At 33.4% G+C, this 27068-nt stretch overlaps 1 protein-coding gene across 25 annotated transcripts in view; it reads left to right on the top strand.

Moving 5' to 3' along the window:
* Positions 1-27068, top strand: part of ADGRB3 (adhesion G protein-coupled receptor B3) — a 442973-nt gene that overhangs the window by 264425 nt on the left and 151480 nt on the right. For all 25 annotated transcript variants that reach the window (XM_041714791.2, XM_030269508.4, XM_030269522.4 and 22 more), the window contains one exon: positions 5753-5796. In XM_041714791.2, the coding sequence (XP_041570725.1) occupies positions 5753-5796 (44 nt within the window). The remainder of the gene's footprint in view (positions 1-5752; positions 5797-27068) is intronic.

Consider the following 27068-nt stretch of genomic DNA (forward strand, 5'->3'; position numbering starts at 1 on the left):
AAAAGCAGTTTAACTTCTAAAATTTAAGCCCAGGAACAGTGTAACAATCTTTGAAAGGAATGTGTACTTGTTTCATGTATGCATATACACAAAATAAAATTCATTGTTGTTTTGTGAATGTGGAGGGTTTTTGTTAAATAGCAATTTCTAGTGAATAGTTTCCATTAAATGCATTCATGGTTACAATTTAAAATGTATTATTGTATTGACTACTTAACTTTTTGCTCCCTGCATAGGTCATAGAGCTACAATAATTCTTCAGGTCCTTTCTTCCTTTCTTTCATTATTTTATAAAAGCAAGTTTTTACTTAACTCATTTTAGCAGACTACAAAAATGCTTGGGTTCCAATTTAGCTTACAGTCCTCATAAATGCCTGAGATATTTTTGTCCAACCATTTAAATTCTATACTTTTCAGGCTTTAATCTCACATTGAAAAGGTTATAAATATCAAAAAAAAAGGACTTTATTTCCAAATATATGGAGATATAAATATTTTTGTCTTTCTGGTTTTAGCAGTCTCCCAGTGCTCACAGGGAGAATAAAATATATCTTTTGTGGAAAATTTTTCTCATATGCAATACTGGGAAAATAATGTTAAATAGCAAGCATGGGGGTAATTTACGTGAAGGCACAATATATAAACTCTCTCTGTTTATGTTATTAAGGGCTAGAGTTTGCTTTGAATAAAGTCATAAAGAGTCAGATAGAAGAGACAGTTAACTCAAGATTTTGAAAACAGTATTATTATGCAAGAATCTTTAAAGCTGTAATTTTTAAGTTAAAACCAGTTACTCAAGTGGTCATATAAATAAAATTAACCTAGAGAAGTTCCAAATATTTTAGTCACTAGCAAAATTGAAGTAGTGAGTCTAGTCAAAAGTATGAAGAAAGCTTTTTGAACTCCAGATCTGTCATTAAGATTTTACTCAAGGCTAGAAAAAAATATTTTACTGTCAATGGTCATTATGCTCTTCCATACAGTTCCCAGAAAAATATCAATACAAAGAACACCTCAATTAAAATTTGGCAGAAAGAAAGGAACAGAAGAACATAAATTGAGCTGACTCCTTTCCTTTTGACAAAATTAAAAGTGTATTCATGAAGAATTGTGTCAATTTAGGTCTTTATGGTTCTCTGTTTCAATTTATTTATAAGATGGTTTAGGACATGTAGAGATCATTTTCTGTTTTATTTTCTTTCAAATCTAAATTACATTGTCTATATTAGGAGAAAATCTCAATCTCTAACATAACTTTTGTTTCTGTCAGGTATTTCACTAATAATATTACAAAATATTTCCTGAAGTAAACACAAATTAATCCTATACATCAGGGAAAAAATCAATCACCTTTGAAATAGATTACTTGTTTTGATTTTACTAAGATCATTATTAGGAAGAATTTATGGTAATTTTCAATGCTAGATTTTATGATCAATTATTTTAACAATGATTGAGGGGCTATTACACAAATTGCAGAATGACATTTATATTTTGAAACTGAAATCACTTCTTGAACAAGTAGCAGTTACAGTGGCATGTGAGATAACAATTAAGAAAAAAATTCTCATTAATTCGGTCACATATAAGAAAAGAAGGTTTAAAATTATATAAGAAAATAATACTAGTAAGCAATGTATCATCACTGAAACCAAACAGAATCTAATAAAAAAAGCACAGCACAGGCAAGAATAGATTAATAAAAGCTTGAACTGCTCACCCTAGAGGGTGAAATTCTATAAAATTCTTAGAGAGCACTTTTCTTTTTCATTGTTTTTTTTATCAGTCCCTTTGATTAATTCACAGAGCAAGTTTTTGCCAAGTTTGAAAGAATTGGAAATTAAACTTCATTGTCACAAAAGATCAGATTAGGGACACTGATTGTCACCTTGCTTCGGCAATCTTTCAGTAACAGAATATTAATTAATATTGTATGAGCCCATGTCTTGACAAAGCAAAAAAGATAATAACCTTTCCAATACATATCAGGTAATTTCTCTTTTTTAGTATTTGTCCTGTAATATAATCCAGAGAAGCATCAAGTGCTTGGATCAAATTTTCATATATACTATATTTATGTAGGACCTCAAATCATCTGAATATATAAGTTGGATTGGCAGATACAATGACAATATATTGCTTCAGAAAATCTGTGAATACAAAATCAGTTATATACTTTTAATATCTTTAAACATGTTTTCACTTGTGTTCAGGACTTAGCCTTGATAATGGAACTTTCGTTTAAAGACATAAGGCTGTAGATGCACAGAAATAATATTTTGTAAAGTTGAGTATTCCTTTAGACTGAATCTAATTATTTGCTGTATTTTTCTCAGCTGAAAGAAAGGATTTATTCTATTATATTTCCATAGAATAAGCTTTATTTACATATAGCAATATAAAACCATTGTTAAAATACCTTTAATATTTGAACAATATATATTAATGGCTCACAGATTAAACATTGTCCATTAAATAGATTGATTATTAAAGAGAAAATAAAATATGTTACCTTTCATCTTTTTTTTTTAATGTCTCACTGTTATATTTGTTCTTTCCAAACCTTTGTTCTTACAAATGCTGTTCATTTATTCAGAACAGTTTGTTTGCAAATTGATTTAATGATGATGTTTTAAGCATTTGTAGAGCATGCCTACTAGGACATAGGAGTATATCCACACAGTTATTCTTTCACTTCCTTATCTACTGACTTTTAAGTAGATAAGATATGAAAAAAGATGGGCAAATGGATAATTTAAAAAGAGTTAATATGGCTAATTAAAATCAGGCTTAAAATACCAATTTATTCAAATTTTATAATAATGTCTTCATTTTTTTATCCTGTTTGTTAAAAAACTGGAGGATTATCTTTTGGAGGAAGTTCAAGCTACAATTGCATGTGCTGTTCGAAATATATTGCATGGTATTTGGATTTGTAGATAAATACAAATGTAAGAGAGTTGACCAGAGTGGAATGTGGGTTGCAGTTCATCATTGCTCAGTTGGTTAGAGCATTGTGCTAATAACAAATACCACCAAGGCTGTGGGTTCAGTCCTTATATGGCCATTCACTTAAGAGTTGGGCTTGATGATCCTTGTGGACCCTTTTCAATTCAGAATGTCCTGTGATCGGTGATTTAGAGAACGTGATATTTGGTCTTATAAACTGTGAACATGTGGAGGAATAGTGACCACATTTTTCCAGTAGATTAATTAAAGGTACACCAAAGCAATCTTTTAAAAAAAATGCATAACTCAAACAGAATCCTATTTACTCTAGGGAGAATATGAACTCCCACCTTCTGACAGCACAGAAGTTTACTCCAGGGCTACTAGAATATCGGGCCAGCAGTAGCATAGGACAGGAAGCTTTCAGTGTGACTGAAAATCCTGGCTCCAAAACACAGTTGGCACTGTGCTGGATAGCTGTCAAAGTTGCCAATCACATCTTGAAAGTTCAGTTTTATATGCCAGACAGAGATACATGCACATACACAGTCACACACATATGCCCATTTTTGAGACACTGAAGTACTGTAGGGTATAAATCAGTGCTCCAGCAGTTGAAAACACTAACAAACACAGTAGCTGCTTCCTTAGCTGCAGCTGAGGATTTAGCTGGTAAGAGCACTGCCCTCACAGACAGCCATGGCTGTTGGGGGCAGCTCTACAACAGCAGTGCAGCATTGCCAAGAGGTACCGCAAAAAGGCTGTGAAAAAGGGAGCAACAGATTAAAGGCAAAGAAGCAAATAGAGAAACAAGCTCTTTGTAGTCCCTGCAGTGCTTGGAGGGTATTTGATCAAGTATCAAAAGAGGAAGAAGTTCTGAAAAGGTGCTGTACCCTTGCAAGCTGGCACTTCTGGTGGAACAAACCCTCCCACAAGACTTTCTTGTGGAATAGGAGTAATATTTATCCTGCTTCCCATGTTTCTGTCTAATATCTCACTAGTGACTGCAATGGACAGACAAACTCTTTATTTTCATTTGAATACATTTCAAGGACAGCAAAGTGTGTCATCTGACAGCAATTTTATCATGTTTCAGATTTCTGCAAAGGTTTTTATTCCCCTATATTTTGGAGACTTCCTTATAATGGATATTTTTTGCTGATAATGTTTTTTTATTAATTCTGTTTGCATTGTGGGAATAGCAAGCATGAACTGTATTATGTCCTCTGCTGGGAAAGACAGGTCTTAGATCTGAGAGATGCAGAGCCTTACTATGTTGCAGCTATAGAAGTGCTTTTTTAATATAACTATAGCTGTATCATATTTTAAGTAAAACTTCTTCACCAAGACTTACTCTACAAATTAATACTCTTTATAAAATTACATTTTAAAGAAAATTTAATTCTGAACTGATATTCTTTTGTTCCTAATTCTTATCCTTCTATCTCTTAGTCTGTCAATGTGTCTGAAAGCTCCTGGCAAGTGATGCAGCACCTGGTCTCTGAGTTCAAATTGCCCTATTATCAACTGCTTTAGCCTGTGGCCTCTTCTCCTTCCTCTTTTTTTATATTATAAATACTTCAGGGGATGGTGCATCCTTTATTTATGTTTGTACAGTGCTATGTAAATATAAAGTGCCATAAGTATATGTTGGTTTTAAATATTTATATTCTACTCATAAAATTCAATGCAGTCAGCAAAATACTGAAGTAGAAGTTCAAAAATTCCCAAAATGCCTCTCTTACAAGAGCCTCCAGAAGAACCTTTTTTATCTTTGACAAAGAGGTAGATGGAATAATTTAAACATTTAATAGATTTTTACTTTACAGGTTGCCATGATTTTCTATAAATAAATAATTTTTGATAATAAAATATTAAGGTGTGCTTTGTTTATATGAAAGTACCTTTATATCTACTGCATCTACATTGTTCACTAGCATTGATATCCAAAAATAGTGAACTCCACCTGTTTCTTCAAATCAATTATGATTTTTTAAAAATATATTTTTATTCTATATATTGTATATTTTTTATGTAGTTCTGACTCCTGGGAACATCTAATGCTTATGGTGAACAGGAATATAGTTTAGCAGTTTTGGGTACTTCTAAGTCAATCTGAGTGAATTTTAATTTTGTCTCTACACTTCCTAGGCAACAAAATAAACATGTATCATTTTATAGATTTTTAAATTTCCCAAAAAGTTCTCCATTGTTCAGTGAATTGTAATAAAACCCTAGATTCCCCTTCTGTTCTAAATAAAATCATAAATCTTCCACAGAGTTTGAAGAGACAGGAGCCAGTATTGTAAAGCTCAACCACAAACAAAAAAAACCCTCTATTTTGAGCAAATCCTCTACTGATTGAAGACCTAATTAACAAAACCTTTGGACACTGAATGTGGGGCCTGTGAATCTGAAATCCCAACCTCAAGACATTTTTCCCAACATATGGTTAAAGTTTTTAAAGCCATTACTGATTTTGACGTCCAAGCTCCTAAGGGAAGAGTCAAGTCTCTTAGGAGATTAACTATTATCTCATATTTTACTTCCACTAGGATATACCAAATAGACAGCTTTATGCTTTCCTTATCTAAGCAGAGAATTCACATATACTCTGCTCTGAAGTTTAAGTGCCTTCAAAATATCCTATAAGAATTAACCTTAAGCTTTTGCCATTTCAGTGGTGCCAATTCATCAGAGTATGAGGATGATCTTGCAGGAAAACCCAAACAAATTTTTAGGTCAAGCATGACATATATTTTTGCATATGGGTTACTAACAGATCTGTTTGTTTTCTTCTTAGGGCACATTGAATCCCTACTGTGTGCTGTGGGATGATTCAAGAATGTAAGTGACAGATGTTTGCTTCTATTGCTGTAGCTAAAATATTACAAAGTACCTAACAATATTTAAATAGTTGGTCTGATACAAGGGCAGAGAAAGTGAACCTTTGACACGCTGGAAGTACTGGGTTCTCCAGTCACTTGGCTTCCTTTTTGCAGATAGAGAGACTGAAATATTAAAATATCTCACCAGAAAGAGACTACTCACATAGTAATTTTCATCTGCTTTTTCAAGGTTATAATTAGAATGGCTAAGGACTGTAGTTCCTTCATGGTGGTTGCTGGGCAACAAGCAAGTGGGCAAACAATGAGACAAATAACTAAGGAAGACTCCCATTTCTGTTCCTGCAGGGAGAAATACCGTTTTCAAGTGTGATCCCTACAGCAATCTTCATTTTAGTTGGTTAAAAAATTCATTTAAGTTTATTAAAATAATAGCTACATACTAAGCAGTGAAATCTTAGTCTTCTACATTTTTTTAGTGTTTCTCTTCTATAGCAAAAAAAAAAAAAAATGTTCCTGTAAGAAAGCAAACTGGTAAAATCCAGTTGTGGTCTAAAATTAATCCTAAATTTGTGTAGTTGTATTTTCCTGCATTAATCTTGCACAGTTAATCTCCCATTAAAGTCCAAGTGAACTTTGCATCAATGCAGATTAAGTGTTTCAAGAAGAATCCCTATATGGTTACCATGTTATTGTTTTTAAAAGATGATATTGTACTTCTTATCAAGGTATATTATATATGTCTTATAATACAGACTTATCTGTTAAAAATGGCATGATTTTTGTGATTTTGTGAGTGCTTTTATCCTTGAGTTTGGATTTACATCAGCACACTGGTGGCTGAGAAACATTATAGCACAGAAATGTGAAGCTTTGGACATGATACTAGAAATCTCTGCAAAGAATCATAATAACATTATTTGTCAGTAACATCATAGCATTCAATTTCCATTAAATATGTGGAATGAAGCACATACTTCATTTTATGCATTATTAGGAGCACATAAAAAAGCAAAATATTTGGACCACATTCTTTGTTTTTCTCTTTACAGTATTTTGCTTATACAGAAGTGATACAGTGCTTTGTTTATAATATGGGTTGCTTTTTAATATGGGTTGCTTTCAGTACTGTGTATTTAGAGCACATGCTCTGATTTCACTGTTCCAGTCCAGAATATCAAATGCACATTTGAGTGTAATTAGAGTCCTAAAAAACAAACCCCAACACCATGCTACATATTTAGCAATGTGATTAAACTATTTTATTCAGGTATTTGGGATTAATGTGTGAAGTAGTTTGAAACACTTGCATTTTGTCCTTGCCACTTGTTTTGCATTTCTCTTAGTAATTTTTGTGCTACGTACAGGTAGTGCTTTCAATATGATTCAGAATCTAGATTGAAAAGTAAAATTGTGAACCATCTAAAATTTACATAAAGCTTACATAAAATAGTCTGAGGTTTTTGAGGGAGAAACATGTGCTTTTGTGTTCTGAAGGATATCATTTCTAGGCATATTATTTAATAGTAGCTATTGAATATGTTAGAAAATGTGAAGACTGGGAGTGTTCTTGGAGATGTGTCCATGTTTTAAAGTGATATGAGCCCTAAAATATTCCCAATAAGATGTAATGCAGCAAGGTCTATATGGACACCACTGTCACTTATTTTGAAAATGTATAGGAGATATTTTTTGAGAATGTGACATTATCTTGTATCAGAATGTCCAACAGCAAGAGCAAACTTCAACTTTTTTCATCCATCCCTTTGGGGAATATCTTTACTCCTAGCTTATTCAAAATTTATTTTTGTATTTTTTATTATTTTGTTTCTTTTTTCATTTGGGCCATGTTATTTGTATTTGGTCAGGAATATTTCAGAATTTGTACTTTGACATTGTAAATTATGAAAGCTCTATAACGCTGAGTCAGTTTCTAACATTTATAAATCTAAACAAATAAATATGTAGAGGACTATACAATTGGTTAGGTGCTCATGATTATGTTGGGTTCTTGGTGACTTGGTTTTCTTTCATTTTTCTCAGTCTCAGTAATTAGTTATCTTCACCAGCAGGCAACTGGATTTGATGGATTAATAGCCTAATTCACATTGCAAATCCTACAGAGCTGTGATGCACTCATGTCCTTCCAAATGGGATAATTTTTGCATAACTAGAACTTGGCAGGCGTTTTGGAATAAACCCAACAAAAAGTAGTCTGCTTTAGATGAGGATGCTTAACTAATCAATAGACTGTCATGAGTCGGGTGTTTTAAATTAAGTGGTTTTCAGATGAAAACTGGGTTTGCTTTTATCATTGGTATCCAGCCATTAGCAACCTCTAATGGGTTTTTCCACCTTTTTAGCCACTTCTCCCACACCTTTATCTGCATTGGAAATTCACATTTGGTAAATGATACTCTTGTCAGTTTAATACTTCTCTGGCAACAAGGAAAGCTTTATCTATCTGGATTTTGGACATGCTTTTCAGGAGATTGAATGATTACAGTTCTCTGACTTTTATCTTTGAAGAAAGCTCTGGATCTCTGTCCTGTTTAATCACACCAGATCATCAAACTTATTCTACTGCCATTGATAACTGTGACAATTTTGTCATCCTAACTTTGGTAAAAGTATTTTTAGTCCATTCTTTCTATGAGATTTGGTGATTCATCCCTCTGATTATGTTTTATAAGGCTTCCCATTTATCAAGCTGGCAGCCTTGTGCCCCTTCTGTAGGCATCTAGTCAAATGTGTGTACAATATCGAGATAGTGGAACTAAAGAACAAAATAATATGTTGTATATTAAACTCAATCCAATAATGCAACATTTTATTTCAGTTTATTATCCCAAAATATAGAGCACATCTCTCTGTGGTGATTGAAACCAGCCTTTCTTATGATTTCTGGTGTTTCCTTTGATACTTCCAGCTTCCCTACACAAAGCTGGTAGCATCAGTTGTGTGTAAGTGGTGATTTTTCCCCCTCAGAAATGAGTGATAACTTCACCTACTCATTTCAGAAAATGTATTCAGATGTTGCCTTCAGTAAAATCACAGGATCCTGAATGCTTTTTCATCTAGTTCATAGGAAAATTCTTGGATATTTTTACTTAACATTCTAAGGAGAAATAATTCAGTTCCTTAAATCAACCAACCAAAAAATTCAGAAAGAGTTGTGTCTTTTCTCTTTGCATGATCTAGTATGAGCAGAAAAATCCCCACTGTCAGGAACTGTTTGTGATACATTAGTTCAAGAGTCTCAGTTGGCAAAGAGAAGGAAAAGGAGTTGTTCAGGTACTTTCCTACCCTACAGAAGTGATTTTAAAGATTGTAAGATGAAACAAAACTTGAAAGCTTTTCTTTTGTCCTTCCTAGTTTTTTGGAAAGGAAAACAAGAAAGGATAAGGAGACAGCAAAAACAGTCTCAGCCAATAGCTGGGTCACCTCTCCTGGCTGTGTCTCCTCCCAGCCTCCCAAGCACTCCCAGCCTCCCCACCAGCAGGGCACCATGAAAAGCAGAAAAGGCCTTGGCTCTGTGTAAGCTCTGCTCAGCAGTAACAAAAACACCTCTCTATTATCAACTCTATGTTCAGCACAAATCCAAAACATAACCCCCTACTAGCCACTGTGAAGACAATCAATTCTATCCCAGTCAAAAGGAGCACTGGATGAGGAAGGGGTTTCAGTATTCTGAAACTCTCTCTGCCAGTTGCTGCAGAAGGGTGTTATAGCAGTATGACAGCATTTTATTTGACCATATGTGTGCTCATAATTGTTTGTGCCTGCTGACTATACAGTTGGAAGAAGTACAATGCAATTAGCTGAAATTTTTAATACTGCAAGAATTTTGACCTGGTTCAGTTTCAGATTAGGACAAGTGGTACATATGCTATATTTTTTCCCCCTATTGCTATGCAAGTTTCCATGGGCAGTGGTTTAGATTTTCTACCCTTAAGCTGTATGAAAGTATGAATACCCATATATGCAAAATTACAAAATGCATGCATTTATGTAACTTTATGATTACACTCTAGACATATTGTAGCATCCTCCATTAAAGAGGGTTAAAAAAAAGTTTACAATTACTTTTTTTTTTTTTTTTTTTCAATTATCCCCTACAGCTTTTAGTTATTTTTCTCCCATTGTCCCTGGATACAAGTCTGGAGAAATAGTCCATTAAAGGAATTCTTCAATACCAATAAATGAGAGTCTGCCAGCTAATTGTGATTTTCTGCAACTCAGCTTTACAATATAAACTTGTGTGCATGCCAACAAACAACTTATGCATTTTGTTGCCTGGTGGTAAAATTTACAGGGAACACCAATCTGCTGTGTCTCATTCCTCTCCACTTTGAGTTTTAAAAGTAGTAATAAAGGTTTCGGAGGTTTTCTGGGTTTTTTTTTAATTTGGTTTTTTTTTTTTTTTCTTTTTTTTTTTTTGGTCCTAACTTTGCAAACCTTTGAAAATATGTAATATGTTCAAGACAACTGTTTATAACTTTTATCAAAATGTGTCGAACTAATCATCAAGTCATTAGAATATCCTAAGGCAGAATTTTCTTCTGAAAATATTAGTAGTAACTTCGCCTTACATTGTATTACTTCACAGTCATGTTACTTTTGTCCCCAGAAAGATATTGAAGAAATTGAATATAGTTTGGCAGTACATGCCAGATAAAGCTCTGCTTCTTCCATTGACTACTGTCAGTCTTGTTGGTCCAGCTTTACAGTCAGATTTTACTCCTGGCACATTTTTCAAGACAGAAAAATCTCTATGTTAGTTTCTATACTTATGTATATGAACTTAAATGCTTCCTGGAATGCCTATTTTTTATTAAGAACTTTCCCTACTGTAACCTGTGTAACAGCACACTACATATTGTATTCCTGATGGTCCTGTATAAACACTTGGAAGACTTTACAAAATCATATTCTTTTCTATTAAAACAGCATGGGATGAAAAACCTGATCCAAATTCCTTTGCAGACAGCAAAAAGGCTTTGACTGATTTGAATCAGATCAGATCAAGTGGACGACCATGCAAGCCATGCAAGACCTAAATTTAAAAAATTTAAAATTCACAAACTGCTAAGATTATACTGTAATACAGAAAATTAATTCTGAAATATTGTAGAATATAATGGAGTTTCATTGTGTTGAAAAAGAGTCAGACCAAAATTTTCTTTGCTTAAGTCACACAAAATGAATCAGTATATATGGGAGGAATTTATAATTTAGTACTTTTTTTATAACACTGCTCTTCACTAACACCTACACGGCCATGAACAGAGCTTACATGGCATGCTGAGACTTATAACCAAAAAAAAAGAGATCAAATTAATTCCTGCTAATATGTTCACTTTTTAATTTTTTAAATTTTTACTGGGTGATTAATCAACTCCATTTGTTGAGAATTCAATTGCTATTTATTGCTGTTATGTAAATGTAGATTTTTCACAAACTAAAAATAGTGGTTTTTTGTAATATCAGGCAACTTAAATTCTGGAATGTAACTAAAAAGAACCAGTGATTGTATCTACATAATCGAATTTAGAAATTATAATTGGACTTTTGACAGATTTTTAGTATATAATGAGGACAAAAGATAATTGAGCAGTTTAAATAAACTTCACTACAAAAAATAATCAGTCATAATCTGGTTTTCTATCTAGGTTTCCAGAAAAATTCATATATCTTACTAAATCAAATAAAATGCAGTTGTTTCTTTCTTAATAAAACTTCACCAAGAAATGCAAAAAATGGGATCTTGAAATCCACCATGGTGCTGGCCTTGAGCTGATTTATAGGAGAAAACAATGTATACCAAATAGAATAAAGGTTCCAAAAGTACAAAATACACAGTTATAACTGCTAAAGTTTAGCAACCTTTCTCATTTATGTCATGTATCTCTTAAAGGTTTTTAGACATGCAAATCTAAAAGCAATTTAACACAGAAGTTCATGCCATCATCCCTGGTTTACAGCTAGGGGAAACTAGAGCATGATGAACGCAAAGCTGTTCATCCAAGTTCACTCACTGAACACTGGTAAAGTTCCAAAATCCTAAGTTCTAAGTGACAATGTTCCCTCCCTGTTCTCAAAGCCAATATTATTCTCCTGCCATAAAGCAGATCTCTGAAGTTTAAATAGTTTTATAATGATATTCCTCTTTATTTTTTCCTTGTTCATTCTGATGATCTTGTGACTGTTTTCTGTTTTGGAGAATTTAGCTGTTTATCCCACGGAAGTAATGCAGAACCACTAAAGGTCCTTGTATTATACCAACCTTAAATAAAAATAAAGCCTGCTTGTGCCACCAAAGAAGCTGAATAATCTGGGGAATATTTGCTTGTCCATGTGAGAAAAGCTGTGCATAGGTTTTTGCATTGAAAATAGGGGTAGAGGTCATGTGCATAAAATAACTTGTAAGTAAATCATATTATTTGTTACTTTTAAATTTATTTGCAGTCAGTAAAGGAAAAAAACCCCAAACTACAACTGCTATAAATATAGCTGCTTTTAGTACTATGATAAGGAGAATATAATACAATATAGTACAATGTATTTTTTAGCACTTGCAGATTGTAGGTTTGCTTGTGTTTACTTGAAAATGTGCACATCTAATTCTTCTGAATTAATAAGTTTTCCCTCTGGCAAATCAAGCATCAGTTACTTCAATTTAATTCATTGAAGCCTGATCTGTCTTAGTACAACTGGTTTTTTTTTGGCAAAATGACCTTAAATAAATATTTGAAATTGCATATTAAAATTCATCTTAGAGGTCATCTTTCAACTCTATCAGTTGTTCTTGAACTGTCAACATTGAAATTGTGTCTCTGCCTGATAAAACTGTAAAATTGCATCAAAACCAGTCAAACACATGTCCAGTGTGAATCTGCCGTATATTATCAATCACTATCACAAGTATACGTGTTGTAAGGCTGTATCAGCATCTCACTGACCTCTCAGGTGTCTTCACACATAATTAATCTTTTGCTGAATCTCTGAGCCAAAGTTGAGTAAGATGAGCAGATTCAGTTAAATCTCTTCCTGGACCAGTCACTAGAGGGAAGCAAAGACCTTCACGTGCCTGTTCATGACGTCAGTCAACGTGTACGTCCTCACCGACAAAATCTGGTCAGTAATCAATCTAAAAATTTTAAAAAGGCTTATTTGGTAAAAAAATAACTCTTTCAAAAAAAGAAAAAAGAGAAAAGAAAAAGAAAAAAGAAAGAAAAATAGAAAAAGAAAAAAGAAAAAGAAAAAAGAAAAAGAAAAAAGAAAAAAGAGTTCTGTATGGTTTATTTCCAGAGGCCATTGTCATTAAAATATAGAGGGTTTTTTGTGAGTCATGTTTTCAGAATTTGAATCTAGACAAGAAATTCAGGGCAGAGTGGATAAAGAAGACATGTTTAAGACTTTAAGGCTTTGAAGTGTCCCAATATTCAGAAAAATACATTGAAATATTAGTAAAGTAGTAGCTATGCACTTGCATCATGTTGCAAAATCTAAGATAAAATATCCTTGACATCTTTTTGTTGATTCTTTCTTAGTTATCCATGCTTCCATTAATTTTTTTTTCCTGTAGTAAATCTCATATAAGCAGTTGTTCCGTATATACCAGATAAACAGATCAAAAGAACATCAAGTCATTAAATAAGACTATTTCATCATGTACTCTGTCTCAGCATGGAGAAAGCATAATGTGTGTCTATATAAACTCATATTTACCATACAATTTATGACAGATTACATATGGAGGAGGTTTACCATATACTATATTTTTACTGTAGTTAATTCAACCCAGTTCTACTTAGTGAGGATGCAACTCAACTTATCATTCTCTCCCATGAGGTAGGCTGATTTAATTCTTTTAAAACAGAAACATTCAAGGGCAATATTGCATTTGATAAAGTGGCCTTTGATTAAGGGAATATATCTGATATGAATTGAATTAGCCATAAAACTGAAATGACCAGAAACAAGGATAAAAATAATGTTTGTGGTTTTATCACTTACAATTCTAAATTATTTAAAGACTACAGGGACAATATTTGTACAACTTATCACTTCAATTGAATAGAAGATCTTTTATTAAGCTTAAGCTATGCAGGGTGGCCAGACCTTAATAAGAATAATTCAAATGTATATCAGGATTTAAGTGAGTTTAAATGGAAGGTAATATGCTAGATGAAGAGCTCCAAGCAAAGTAATTTCACAGAAAAACCAAAACTGTTGTGTTGAATAGCTGTTAGATTATGGCTAAATAGATTTTTAGCTGAAAGCATGGTGTAGTTGTGATGGTTTTTTAATGTTATCATCATCTTCTCTAATAATGTAGAGTAAGAGAAATTTCCTGTATAGCTAGTTAACGAAATGTAATATACATGTACATTCAAGTGCATGTGCTGGGGATAGCATTCTGCAATTGTGCTATTATTCAAAGTAATAGAGTATATAATATAATTCTAAATTTCACAGTCTATAGTTATAATTCTTGATGCTACATATCCTAATGATGCAATTTCTAGTGGTTGTCTTTTCTATCTACCCATAACTATGGAAGCAAAGCAAAATATCTGTGCATGTAAGAAAGACATGCACCAAAATGCCTTCATGTGACTGTCAGTTCATGACTTAACATGAATATGATCCTGATGTCAAGTTTACTAATAGATCCTTAGATGGCCCAGGTTTAAAAATGGATTTGGAAAATAGAACTAGAATCGTACTGCAGGTATTGACACAAATCCAGGAGTTGTTCCATCAACATGAATGGCAATGATTAAGGGATTGCATATACTGACATTTAGAGCAATAGAGAACTAGAATAATAAGATCATTGCTTATAATGAATCTGATATATTTGTATGCATGGCCTGTAAAGAGTATATTATTTTGACCAGATTTAAAACCAAATCCTTTAGGTTTATACTTAGTCACAATTGCTATTTTGACTAAATAATAGAGCTATAAAATGTATTTTTTAAATGTTGGCATGTACCTCTTTTATACCTGCTCAGTTTTAGTGGTTGTTCACAAAAATAAACTATGGTTTTAATACATCAACATAGCTTAAAAGGTAAATATATAAAGTATGAGGTAATAACACAAACCAAAAATGCTTAAAACAAAAAAGAGTTATTTCATTTGAGCAACTTCCAATTGCATTTAGTGCCCAACTGTGATATAGTGCCCTTTCTCTACTAGCAATATAGCTAGTAGAGAAATTCTTAAGAGAGCAAGAGTCAGCAGCATTCAGGAAGCAGTCTAATCTCTTTTTAAGCAGTTTATACTCTAAAAGCATGTACAGGAGAAAGCTGATATTATCTCTTTCTATGCACATCATGTCTTCAGCCCATTCTTCCCTTCCCTCCCACTTTTTCTTGTAAGTGGACAGTTTTAGGTACACAACTTGTGTGTGTGCTTACACACATCTTCATTCCATGTACATGCAGAGACTAAAATCTTTGAGGAATAAAGCATGTAAAAATATTTACCACCACCCCCTCAAGTACAATTAAAAGCATTAAACATCCATTTCTTTATTTTATTATACAGCAAAGCATGCTTTGTATACTGCAATGCATATTTATCTGATGCTAGGTTCTACATCAGATAAATATAATGTCAATATATCTCAATGTAATTCATATTGGAGAACATATACTGAACTTAGATAACAAACACCTCTTCTATGTTGCCTCTGCTTTGTTGCAAATGCAAGAGAAAAGTGATGCTAAATCTACAAAACCACCTATTTTCCTCTCTTTGGCTATCATGTATCTATCATCAATCTATCTTTCCTTACTTACTTTGCCTGTACAGTTGATGTTTAGAATATGTTTTATTTTTGTTCTTTCATCTGAAGCAGACTATTCTGCCCTCATATTTTTGTAATTGATTTGCAGAAGAAAAATGTGATTAGACATGACATTCTTTTCCTCTGAGGTTTTTCTAGTAGATATAAAAATTTTCATCACAGTCAAGGAAATATATGGATTTCTAAATATCATAGTGAGTCAGTGCTTCAGCCAAAATTAGAGAACAAGGTGCTCTTAGGTCCACAACCCTATGACTTAGTCACAAGAATTGCCCATCTTTCTTTAGTCTAGAATATGTCTAGCACTTGTGAAAGGACCCATGTGATCCTGGCTTGATTCTCACTTTCCTGCAAAAACAGAAACATCTCTTGTGTGTCCTTTTAAAGAACCATGAAAGACTAGTGTGTAGATGCACAGCTATCTAAGAATGGTGATACAAGATGAAATCCCAGACAAAAGCCATGTCAATCTCTGGGAAACACGGAAGTTGCTTGTTCAGACAATTGTAGGGAAGAGCCAGGGAGAAATGGGAGTGAGGTGAGAAGGCATTTGCTGACACATTCTGCTGTCTATGGAGTTTCTATAGATACTGGGCATTTTATTTTAGAAATAGCCTTCTGTTACAACTCTTTTGTGCCACTGCCAGCTCAAACTATTATCCAAATGTCACTTTATAACCTATACAACAAATGTTCCTTTTGGTTTGACTAGACCTTTACATTTTCAGTTTACTTTGATTAATCCAATTGTTTCTGAGAAAATATATATCATAAAACCAAGGAAGAACCAGGTCAATGTTCTAGGGAAGTGAATAATTTTTTTTTATATTATTTGTATTAGATTTGAAGTATATAGTGGTCAACTTTAAAGCTGATGTTTTTAAATAATTTCTCTTCTGAATTTCTTTTCTGTTTAGTTTTGTGTAAGAGAAGGTATTTTCTGGATATGTTGATGTCTTTGAATGAGACTTAGATCTAAGGGTTAATATTAAAGGCTCGATTTAGATACCTTAATACAGTCACGTAGAACAATATCAGGATATATGTATAGAAGAAGATAAAAGGAGAAGATAAAAGAAAGCACGGGAAGGCACCAGTACTTCAAAGCTTTCAAAGCAGGGGAAGGCACAGGAAGACTTCTCTAGTAGTACTGTATATAGGAAATTTAATCAATTGCTAACAGCAGAATTAACATAATTGAGAAAGTGAAATCACTCAGATGTTTATAGCTGCAAATGCCACTGTCATGGGGTACTATATACAGGTAAAGTGTCCTCTAGGCCCTATAGACTGTACTGGCAAGATATTCTTTGACTACTGGAAACTTAAAAATTTTACATACTTATGGGTACTTATGTTTATAAACTTTAATACCAGACTGAATTTTGCACTATATATCAATTTCTACCTCAGCATGTGGATTTTCAAATTATGTCATTGGGGTAAAGACATACTTAATAAAGAGATAAGGATGACCATTTGTAAAATAACCCATGGTCAAAGTCTTTGTGGAGTACTAGGGATTCTCCCAGCTTTTTCTTTCCAGAAGATAGCCCTGACCATCAGACTACAAATAATGATCACATAAAGCTGTGTAAAAATAATAAGCATAATTTAAAATATGGAATATAGTCTATTGACACTGAACTAACAAAACTAGATATAGAAGAAAGAGGTTCAGAAAAAAATTAACCTGTTATGTCATTAGTTTTTAGAGATTGACATTTTCCAACTTTGTGAATTTATTGTTAAGGACATAGTAATTTTATGTAACCAGTAAGTTTATGAAGGAAACATCCTCCAAAGGCAACACACAAAATAACTGTAGCTTGTCAGAGGACAGGCAATGCATTCAGTAAAGTTAATATTGGAAATATGAAATCAATTTGATAGGCATTTTTTAATAAAACAAAAGCAGAAATGAGCCCTCATAAGGAATAAGACATGCTCTGAAACATAATGTCTAATTTCTAAAACATAGTTTGTAGTGAGAATCAGAATGTAATAAAATAATGCTTTGCCTTCTCTCCACACTTGGGTAAAATACTAAAAATGTATATTTGTGACCCTTCAAGGCTGATTATAGCATTTTTGTATAGTAGCATTTTCTCCCCTGTTTACAAACCTATTTATGAAGTGAAAGAACTTTAATGTATTATCAGCCTTCCATCAGCAGAGATTGCAATGAAGTTGGATAAGTGGTACACAATCAATCCATTATCATTATAACAGCTGTTAACTGAAATGGTCTGATATTCACCATAATCTTGCATGACACATTCAAAATGTACCATTTTGAATGCCACAATTGATATTGAACAAATTGTCTGGTATGTGTTTAAGCAGTGTAGCTCCTATATTCTGTATTTCTGAAGTGAGAACAAGCCTAGGATTTCATATACATGACACTTTGGGCGGGGGGGGTTGTCCTGTTGGATGTTTTTTTTAACTGCAACACATTATTTTGTGTGGTTTTAGGTAGTTTTCCAGATTTTTTTTTCAGGTTTTAATTTATGTCATAATGTACCATTTATGACTTTACACAGGCAAAGATTTACCCAGGCTAAATCTTCTGGCTATATGGTTCCTCTGCTATATTTTTTAAATAATGAGATGGTCTGACTTTTGTGAAGCAAAAAATCAAGTCTGATTCTGCATAGTGACACAAATAAAGAATACAAGCTTCCCATGATTTTTTAATACCAGTTATATCTCAATGGTTTTGATTGCCTCTCAAATCAGTTCCTAGAGGCCAAAACCTGAGAAATAACCTTGTTAACCTTTCTTAATTGAAGTGTACTCTAAAAGATAAAAGCTGTAGCTAAATGGCTGACATCACACTCCCCTTTCCCCTACACACTTCTATGGCACTGTTGTTTTATCATGTGAATTGAAATTAATTTTATAAGACAGCACTCACATCTACAAGCAGAACCCTGTTTGGTGCAAACATCCTGGTTACAGGGATTACCTATGTCAGCAAACACTGACACAGGTAATCCCTGACAAGGACTACATAGCAAGAAAACTAATTAACAATGAAACATTAGCAGATGCACTATAAAAATCTTTTAATGAATTGTGTCTTATAAATATTCCAAACCTGATTTTCTCTACCATGCACTGAGTAATTGCTATCATGTTTGTGTTTTGCTTGCTCTCAGTTCTCACTTAAACCTCCTATTTTAGTCTCTTCTTCAGTATACTATACAGGACATAAATTCTGATCATCATTAAATCACATTTTTATTACATTTTATGCATTCTTTCCAGAAGGATGTGTAAAAATAATGAAATTTTAGTCTGAGAGATATTTTGCCCTTTACAATAATGTAATCAGTGAAACGTGTGGAAACTCCCAGGCAGTTACTTGAATGGTAAAAGGCAATGAATAACATAAGGATCATATTTCTTTCCAGAGAGAAAAAAGTTCTGCTTAACAAATAATTAAATATTTACTTATTATGCTCTTGTACATGTGATCAGGTAACTTAGAAATATCTATCTAAAGTTATTTTTATTTAAGCCTGTGTGCTTTTTTCCTCAATCTTCTGGGATAGTGACATATAAAGTAATTTTTTAGTTCTGCAGATAATGTTCCTTGTGTTTTCAACTTGCTCCTCATCTGGGTGAAAATGTCAGAATTTTTTACAAGTAATACGTAAATGACACTTGCAACTTTTTTCCATCGACTATGAGAAGAGCAGATTAGCCTCTACTGTTCATTTTTAGTGAAAAAATGTAAACCAAAACCATAATATAGGAGAATGCTATATAGCAGACATTCCAATTATATAAGTAGGTTCATTATCTTCAATCTATATGAGTTTAATTTGATATCTGCACAGTAAATGAGCTTGTCTATCAAATTATTGGCACTGATTGTCTACCTAAGTTTAAGCTCCTGCTTTGTTAAAATGAAAGTTCCTTTATCTGTGGAAAGAAAACTTCAGTAGGTTGTTCAAGGCCACAGTACCACCATCGCTAAATTTTAAAAGAAATAAAATAGATAAATTTAATACCAAGTGTACTCCTATCTTAAAAAACATTTCTCTGGTAAGAACAGAGAACAGTGATGCCATCCAAAAGTTTGGTAGTTTAAGTAGACATGAGTAGACCCAGGTTATATAGAGATAGGTTAATTTTTGATTTTATTATAACTGAGATATGCTTACACAGGAAAAAAATATTTGTATTACTGACTATCTTACCATTGAAGTCTTCATCTTCCGTTTTAATTGTACACTTCCTTCCTCAATAAAACTCCAGGCAAGACATCTAGAAGCTCTTGAACAAAATTTAAATTAATCAATTCATACAGGAGAGAATTTAATACACTGAAGCCCTTTGTCCAAATAAGGGCAAAAGAAATACAGCACTTTTCTCAAAAGAGTCTGCATAAGAATGGCACTATGAAGTGTCATAGTTTCTCTCAGTGACTTTCATTTAACTTTGGGTGAGTTTATGACTAAAAACAAACAACAAACAGCCAGTTCTCACTGTAAGACCTCAGTCAGAGAGCTGAAAGTCCAGTGGTGTCCTTTCTGCCAATCAATAATTCTTCCCATTGGAGTGAAGTCACAGAACTGGTAAAGATGCACCAGAGCTGCACACCATAAGATGATTCCTCATGTACTGAAGCTGAACACTTTCTTTAGTTCACTCTCCCCAGCTGTAAGAGGTCCCTGTTGGTAAAAGAGGTACTGCTGCTGCTAAAATGAAGCCCATGTCAGTGCCATTTTAAAAAGCAAAATAATTGCCACTTTACAAATGAGAACTCTGAAGCCCAGATGCGCTTGTTTAACTTCAACAGTGGTGAAACAGTAAGAATTCAGAGGGATACCTTAAACCTACGGCTTCTGAGTCCATGTGAACTCTCAGGGGTTCTGTAGTGTCAAATATACATAAGAAATCCCTGAAGCAGGATTCCCAAACTTTCCAGAGAAGAGACATCATCATTAGTTTAGTATAGTCAGCCTATTTGTCATTTTATGGCCCTATGAATAATATGTTTGTATATTATATATATGCAGACTGAAGCAAAGTGCAACAGGTTTTAAAAAGTGAACTTGTGAACAAGTGAGCTTGTGAACTCCTTCTGTCTGATGAGGACCTAATATCCAGGTCTCCCCTATTTGAAGTAACGGGTGTTTGAGACAACACTGCTTGTATCTTTCTGGCAGCTTTATTTAAAAGGGAATGAGCCAGTTATCTGTATGATGCGGTTATCTGTGAATGGAAAGTGGTTTCAGGTGACAATCCCTGTAGACATTAACTAAGTAGAATTCTTAACATTTCACTTTGCAGTTTTTCAATTGATTTACTTATCTGTGTTTTATTCAAAGCTGCAGCAAATGCTGTCCTCCAGCACCTAACTCTCCCTATTCAATATTAAAAGAAACTTAAACACCTAACTCTCAGGTTTGTAAATTATATTTTCAGTGCCATGGTTACCATGTTATTTAAACAAATGGGTCTTTAACATCTACCCCACAGCAACAGTTTCCTGGCTAGAATCAGTCCAAATCTGATGCTAATCAAGCATTTCCTGCTAGGCGTTTGTTACCTTCTAAAAATCAGATGAAACTCGAAGAGATTCTGATGTTTTAGTTCAGTAAGAAATAATTCTCTCATGTGACTTTCCCATTTCACAGTTTCTCTTACAACCCACATCTCACCAAAATATTCGATTAAGACTGATTAAGCACATATCCTTATCTGAAATCTACAGGGGGAGAATGTTCAAGATCATCTCTAAGCTTGTACAATTGAAGTTGTCTTCAACATGGGATTAGAAATTTTGATATGATTTGTTACAAATTAATCTAGAAGTATTTAATTCTTCTGTCATATATCCTCAAACCTTCTAGATTCTCCCATATGTGTACAGAGAGATGCAAACTTCCAGAGGAAATTTTTTGGTTTATATATTCTGTTGTTTTCCTATTCTGTGTGCTTTTGAAAGTAAAGAGGAAAACCCTCCCTTTGAGAAGGGAAAATACTAAAACCAAGATGATTCTAGTGGTGTTGTTTAGTTTGGAAGATGGGTTTTTTTCAATTTTTAGCCTTACTTGTGTGCATAAAACTAGCAACAAGTATATGTGACTAATGGCAACATTTCAGTGTTGGACTTGTGATGAACTGCAAAATAACACTTACCAAGAAGCATCCTACATTTTGCTATTTCTAGTTTCCTTGATTTTCCCATCCAGTGATCTGTAACATGGATCACAATATTTCACGTATCACTACAGATGCCAGCTATCTCCAAAGACATCTAGATGCAAGGGAGAAATAATAATTATAAACTTTTTCTACACCTTGTCACTGCAGTGTACTGCAGTGTGGAGTGGATATATTCTACACAACCTTCAGCTGCTGGCTTGGATACTGGTAGCTGCCTAGTTGTGATAGAACCAGCTCAGCACAGGCAGGATAGACTTCTCTGATTCTGTAAAGTTATTTCAGGAGCCATTATTTTCTGAGAAAAAACACTGCTATAGTATGGCAAAGGAACACTTTCTTAGACTAAAATAAAAATAAATATACTTTTTGGGGCCAAATTAATTTTTTAACTATAAATGCTTATGATATAAGTTTAAGACCATGATATGTGATTAATATTAATACACATTCCAAGAAAATAATTTCAGTATTTAACACAGTATTTAACACTGAAAGAATAGCAACTTTTAGCTTGCTAAGTACTGGTCAAATAACTTACTGACTGCTTCTGTGTGCTTATGTGTGCAAACATGCACTTGTGTCGGATGTTTGGTATCTGTCTGGTTGGGCTCTTTCTTTTGTTGGTCTCCCAGTCAGAAAGTCAGTGGTCCTTGTCAGTGTTTAAATGCAGGAGTGAGACTTGCCAAGGGAGCAATCTGTAGATGCTGCATGTGGACAATGAAACTGCCTTCCTTCCTTTAGTCTTTGATCCAAAGCAGAAGAAATGGAAGCAGTTTTATAGGAAACTGATGTGAATTAGGAGCCAAAAGTTAGAAATTTATTATACTGCAATATTTTTCTCTGTCTTCAACATAAAATCAGTGGAAATGTTGAGCAAATATTTTCCAGAGTATCAACAGTGACTTCAAAGGGAAATTTGGAAGTTAAAAAAAAAGTTACTTTAATATTGGAGTTCATTTCTATGTTCACACTGTGGACACACAAAAAAACCTCTGAAATAACCCTTAAGTGGAATTGGACAGATGAGGTTTTATAGAGAGGGACTTTCAGGCAGGAAAATATAGAAAACTTCTTGAGTCAGCGGTTCTGTAAGGAGTAATGTGTTAAAGTTCATTGTTAGTACTAAATATACTTTCACATTTTCTGATCAGCACAAGTTCCTGTAAGCAATTTTTTTCCTGATATTTCAACTCATGTTGCATTTCTTAAATCTTCCCATATAATTACAAGAAAATTATGTTATGTCTGCCATAAAACACACTCAGATCTGCTCATTTTAGTTGATGTATATTTTAGCCTGCAATACTCCAGCAATTTTTATAATTTAATTTTGCAGTTTGACTGAAATTCATAACCTATAAAAAATACAGCTAGACATATATAAAATGAGCATTTTCATAGGCCACTTCTTTCCCCTGTATTGTATATGGACTAAATCTGATTAATTCATTAGAAATATACAATGGTTGTGCCACCATATAATCTAATAGGTTATGAAAATAATATTTTTCTCTCTACTCGTACATTCAAGGAAGGATCAGAAAAATCCAAGCAAAGACTGTAATTCAAATAGCTACATGTAATTTTCTTTTTCTGTGGAAAGTTTGTATTTCTCACTTTCTTCACTTTTCTGTAGTAATTTTTTAGCTTACATCTTCCTTATATTTACTCACAGACTATGGATGTTTATTTTTATTCTTTGTCTTTTTTTTTTGTTTTTGTAATGCTGTGAGAATTCAAGTCATTGAACTATGTTTCTGATCTTGTTTAAGCATGTGTTAATGTAAACCAGACAGTGCTAAACATCAGTGCCCTGATGCTGAGAACAAATATTCTCTGGTTCCTATTATTAAATTTGAATTCTGAAATGCTCCAGAAGCTATAGTAAACTCTGTCCATTTATTATCTGAGAAAAGTATATTATTAATCTATCAGGTTTGCTTGTTGATAAACAATATATTAATCTGAATGTCACTTCCTCTGAAATATATAAATACCTGAAGAAATACACTGTTCCTTTTTGCAAGGCTACATTATGTTTTTTTGTTATGGTGGGTAAAAGACACCACCATGAAAACATTTGGCTAAAAGTTTCATATAGTTTTGAGTGATTCCAATAGCTGAATTTATTCTCCCAACTAGGACTTTTTGGGGTTGTCAATCATACTGGAATATCTTGTCTTTTCCTATTATTATGCTATTTGTAAACTTAGTATAGAAATTGAAAATGACTGGACAAAATACTTCATCATGCTGGTGGGCTTGGAGTTTGTTATTGAGAGAGAGCATTGCAGGAAGAGAACTAACTGCAGAAATGTCACTGTAACTTAAAAGATCTTGAGTAGACCTATAACATAAAGGCAAAATGTGCATAATTCCCAACTCAGAAGGGTAGAGTTAAATAAATATAACTATTTCTATAAATGATGGAATGTCTAAGGTACCCAGTACGAATTTTTGAGTCAAGGAATATTCGCCATTTATAAATGGAGAAATTATTAAATCAGCTATCTATGTAGCCATAGCATCATTTCTCTCCTAATATTTTATTCTATTCCCACTCAACCACACTCCCCAAATGCCAAACCCTCAGATACAGAGATGAGATGTAAATCTATTACATAACAGGAGGGTGAAAGAAATGGATGGAAGCCTTTAATGTGATGTACTCTGAAAAACTGTCGGCTCTCCATGCTTCATAGACCAGTATCTGGACTGTTACAACCAAAGTGAAAATTGTTAGCAGAAAAATGCAAAGAAGTTGGATTATTATGCAGTTTTCTTCTCCTCTTTTATTTTTTTTTTCTTAATTATTTTAGTTCTAAGTCTGTTTACAAGAGTACTAAAAGCACTCGACTTAGGAAATATTCATTTGAACATCAGTAAATTGTGACTTGGGTGACTTCCATCTACATCGTAGAAAACCTGTGCATTACATGTGCATGCTGGGAAGGTCAAATAATCTCTATGTAGACCATCCCTTCTCCATTACTACCTAAGTGCATTTAAACCAATTTCCAAACACACACCTAGCAGGCAAGTAAAGGCAGAATCCAGATTTGTCTGGTTGTATCCTATGCTGTAACACTTTGAATTGAACAGCAGACCTTTATACGGCCTCCTTCCCCCAAAACCTCTCCATGTGTACAAATCCACAAGCAGTACATGACTGAAAATTCATTACCTAAAGGCAATAATTCAAAAATTTGTCTTTTCTAGCTCTTGTGAAAACTTCCAGTACTGTGGCTATCTCCTCTGGTGGATGTTCTGGTACTTACAATACTGCCTCTGGCACTGTCTGTTACAGAATTAGTCAGCCAGTATTATGCTTCCATGTACCACTTTCTTTTCACTTACCCTTTGAATTTTACAAGTACATACAATAGCTTGTACTTAAATATACACGTATTCCAAAGTGAAACCAAAGAAATTTTTTCACTGGGACAAATATTCAGCTCTCACTTTTTAATTTCTTCATACACCTTTATGCAAATATGCATGCCACAAACCTTCAAGTGTTACAACAGTCCTAATATTAAATTATAACATATATATTTCTGTTGCAAGTGAAATGAGTTTTGAATCATTTTGAATCTAGATGTTCTGAGTCTCTTTAATAGTGAACTTTCCCCTATGATAAATTATTTTTAAACTTTACAATATTTCTTCCTAAACTTAATTTCAAATGTAAGAAATTTCACCACACTTAAAACTTAATTTATTTATTACATTAAATGTTTGCAGGGGATATAACAACTTTTCACATTACCCATGTTGAGGTGAAACTTCAAGATGGACTGATTTGGATTTTAAGGTCATATGCAATAGCATAATCCAGTTTACTTTCAGTTAACTGTTCTTCAGAAATACAGATACATCTTTGACCCACCTAACATTTGTTTTACTGCAGTAAGTTGCTAACAACTTTCCTTTTTACATGGTTCATTAATTAATATTTTTTCATATTTTAAGTAATTAAACCCAGAAAAAAATTAAATGTACTACAGTTGTCTTTACAAAATAATGCAAGAGAGAGTGGAAATTCAACGTACCACTGAGAGTCTAATGGCAACACTGTAATGGTGTTTTCTCACTGTGTGTCTAGCAGGATTGGACAGGCCTTCCTGGATCACTGCAAGCAGCTTTGGCAAGCAATCACATCGTAAGATTTGGTTATAAAAGATCCATCACAAAACCTGTTAGACTGTGACTTGTCCACTCTTTTCTGTCTTTAGTCTTCTGGTGAATGCACCTGCTGTTCTCAAATATCTCTCAGTCTTTCTTTTGCAAGATTTAGCAAATTCTTTCAGAATAGATATTCAGGGCCGAGAAAATTGAGTAACCCTTTCTTCACACACTTTCAATCTGAATTCAGGTTCATGAGCATGAGTGACAAAAGTAGGGCACATGGATTCAATATTGCACTTTAATGATGCAGAGGAGGACAAAGAATTAAGTGGTAATCCATCTGAGTCAAAATTGATTTGAAAAAGCTGGTAAAGGATCTCCTAATAAAATAGAATTAGATATGTCAGATTTGACCTTCGATGAGGCTATTTTAAAGTTAGCAGGGAGATAAATATGACTTAGAACTGTACTGCACAAATGGTGGAACCTCATTATTTCAACACTTCAGAGTTTATAGAAATTTTTATCTTCATGAACTAAATGCTGTATGTTGCCATTTCAAAAGTTGATTTTGGCAAGCAATAAACACACTGATTGCAAAACAGCTACCTACATGAAATAACCTTAGATTTAGTGATCATAAATTGACTTAAAAAAAGTAAATAGAGACACTGTTTAATTCTTAAAGTTTCTCCCGTTGAGACTGAAGATACGGAAAATTTTTACTTGATCCAAAAGATGATTCACGTGTGCAGATTTAAGTGGAAAATTTTCTCTGGGAGAAACCTTGCGTGAGAGGCTTCTGGAACAGCTGTTTTATTTCTGCTGAGGGTACAAACACTGAAATGCAAAGAGTTGAGTATTAAAAGTATTGAAATACCTCTTGTCCTTCCATTTTCCACAGGAAGCATCTCTACAGAAGACTAATATCTATATAAAAGAGATAGGAAATACTACAAATATAAGTGACATGGGTTTATGCAGAAATTGCTCTTTTTTTTTATTTGTTGACTAGTCTTCAATAATAATGCTTGCCTTAATGAGTTTTAATAGATATGGAGCAGCATTCTCATCTGCTATAATAAAGTCTAACTTGAAATCTCCCAAGTAACACCAGATCAAATCAGATGGGAGTG

This window comes from Taeniopygia guttata, chromosome 3 (assembly GCF_048771995.1).
Source record: "Taeniopygia guttata chromosome 3, bTaeGut7.mat, whole genome shotgun sequence".
Lineage (NCBI taxonomy): Eukaryota > Metazoa > Chordata > Aves > Passeriformes > Estrildidae > Taeniopygia > Taeniopygia guttata.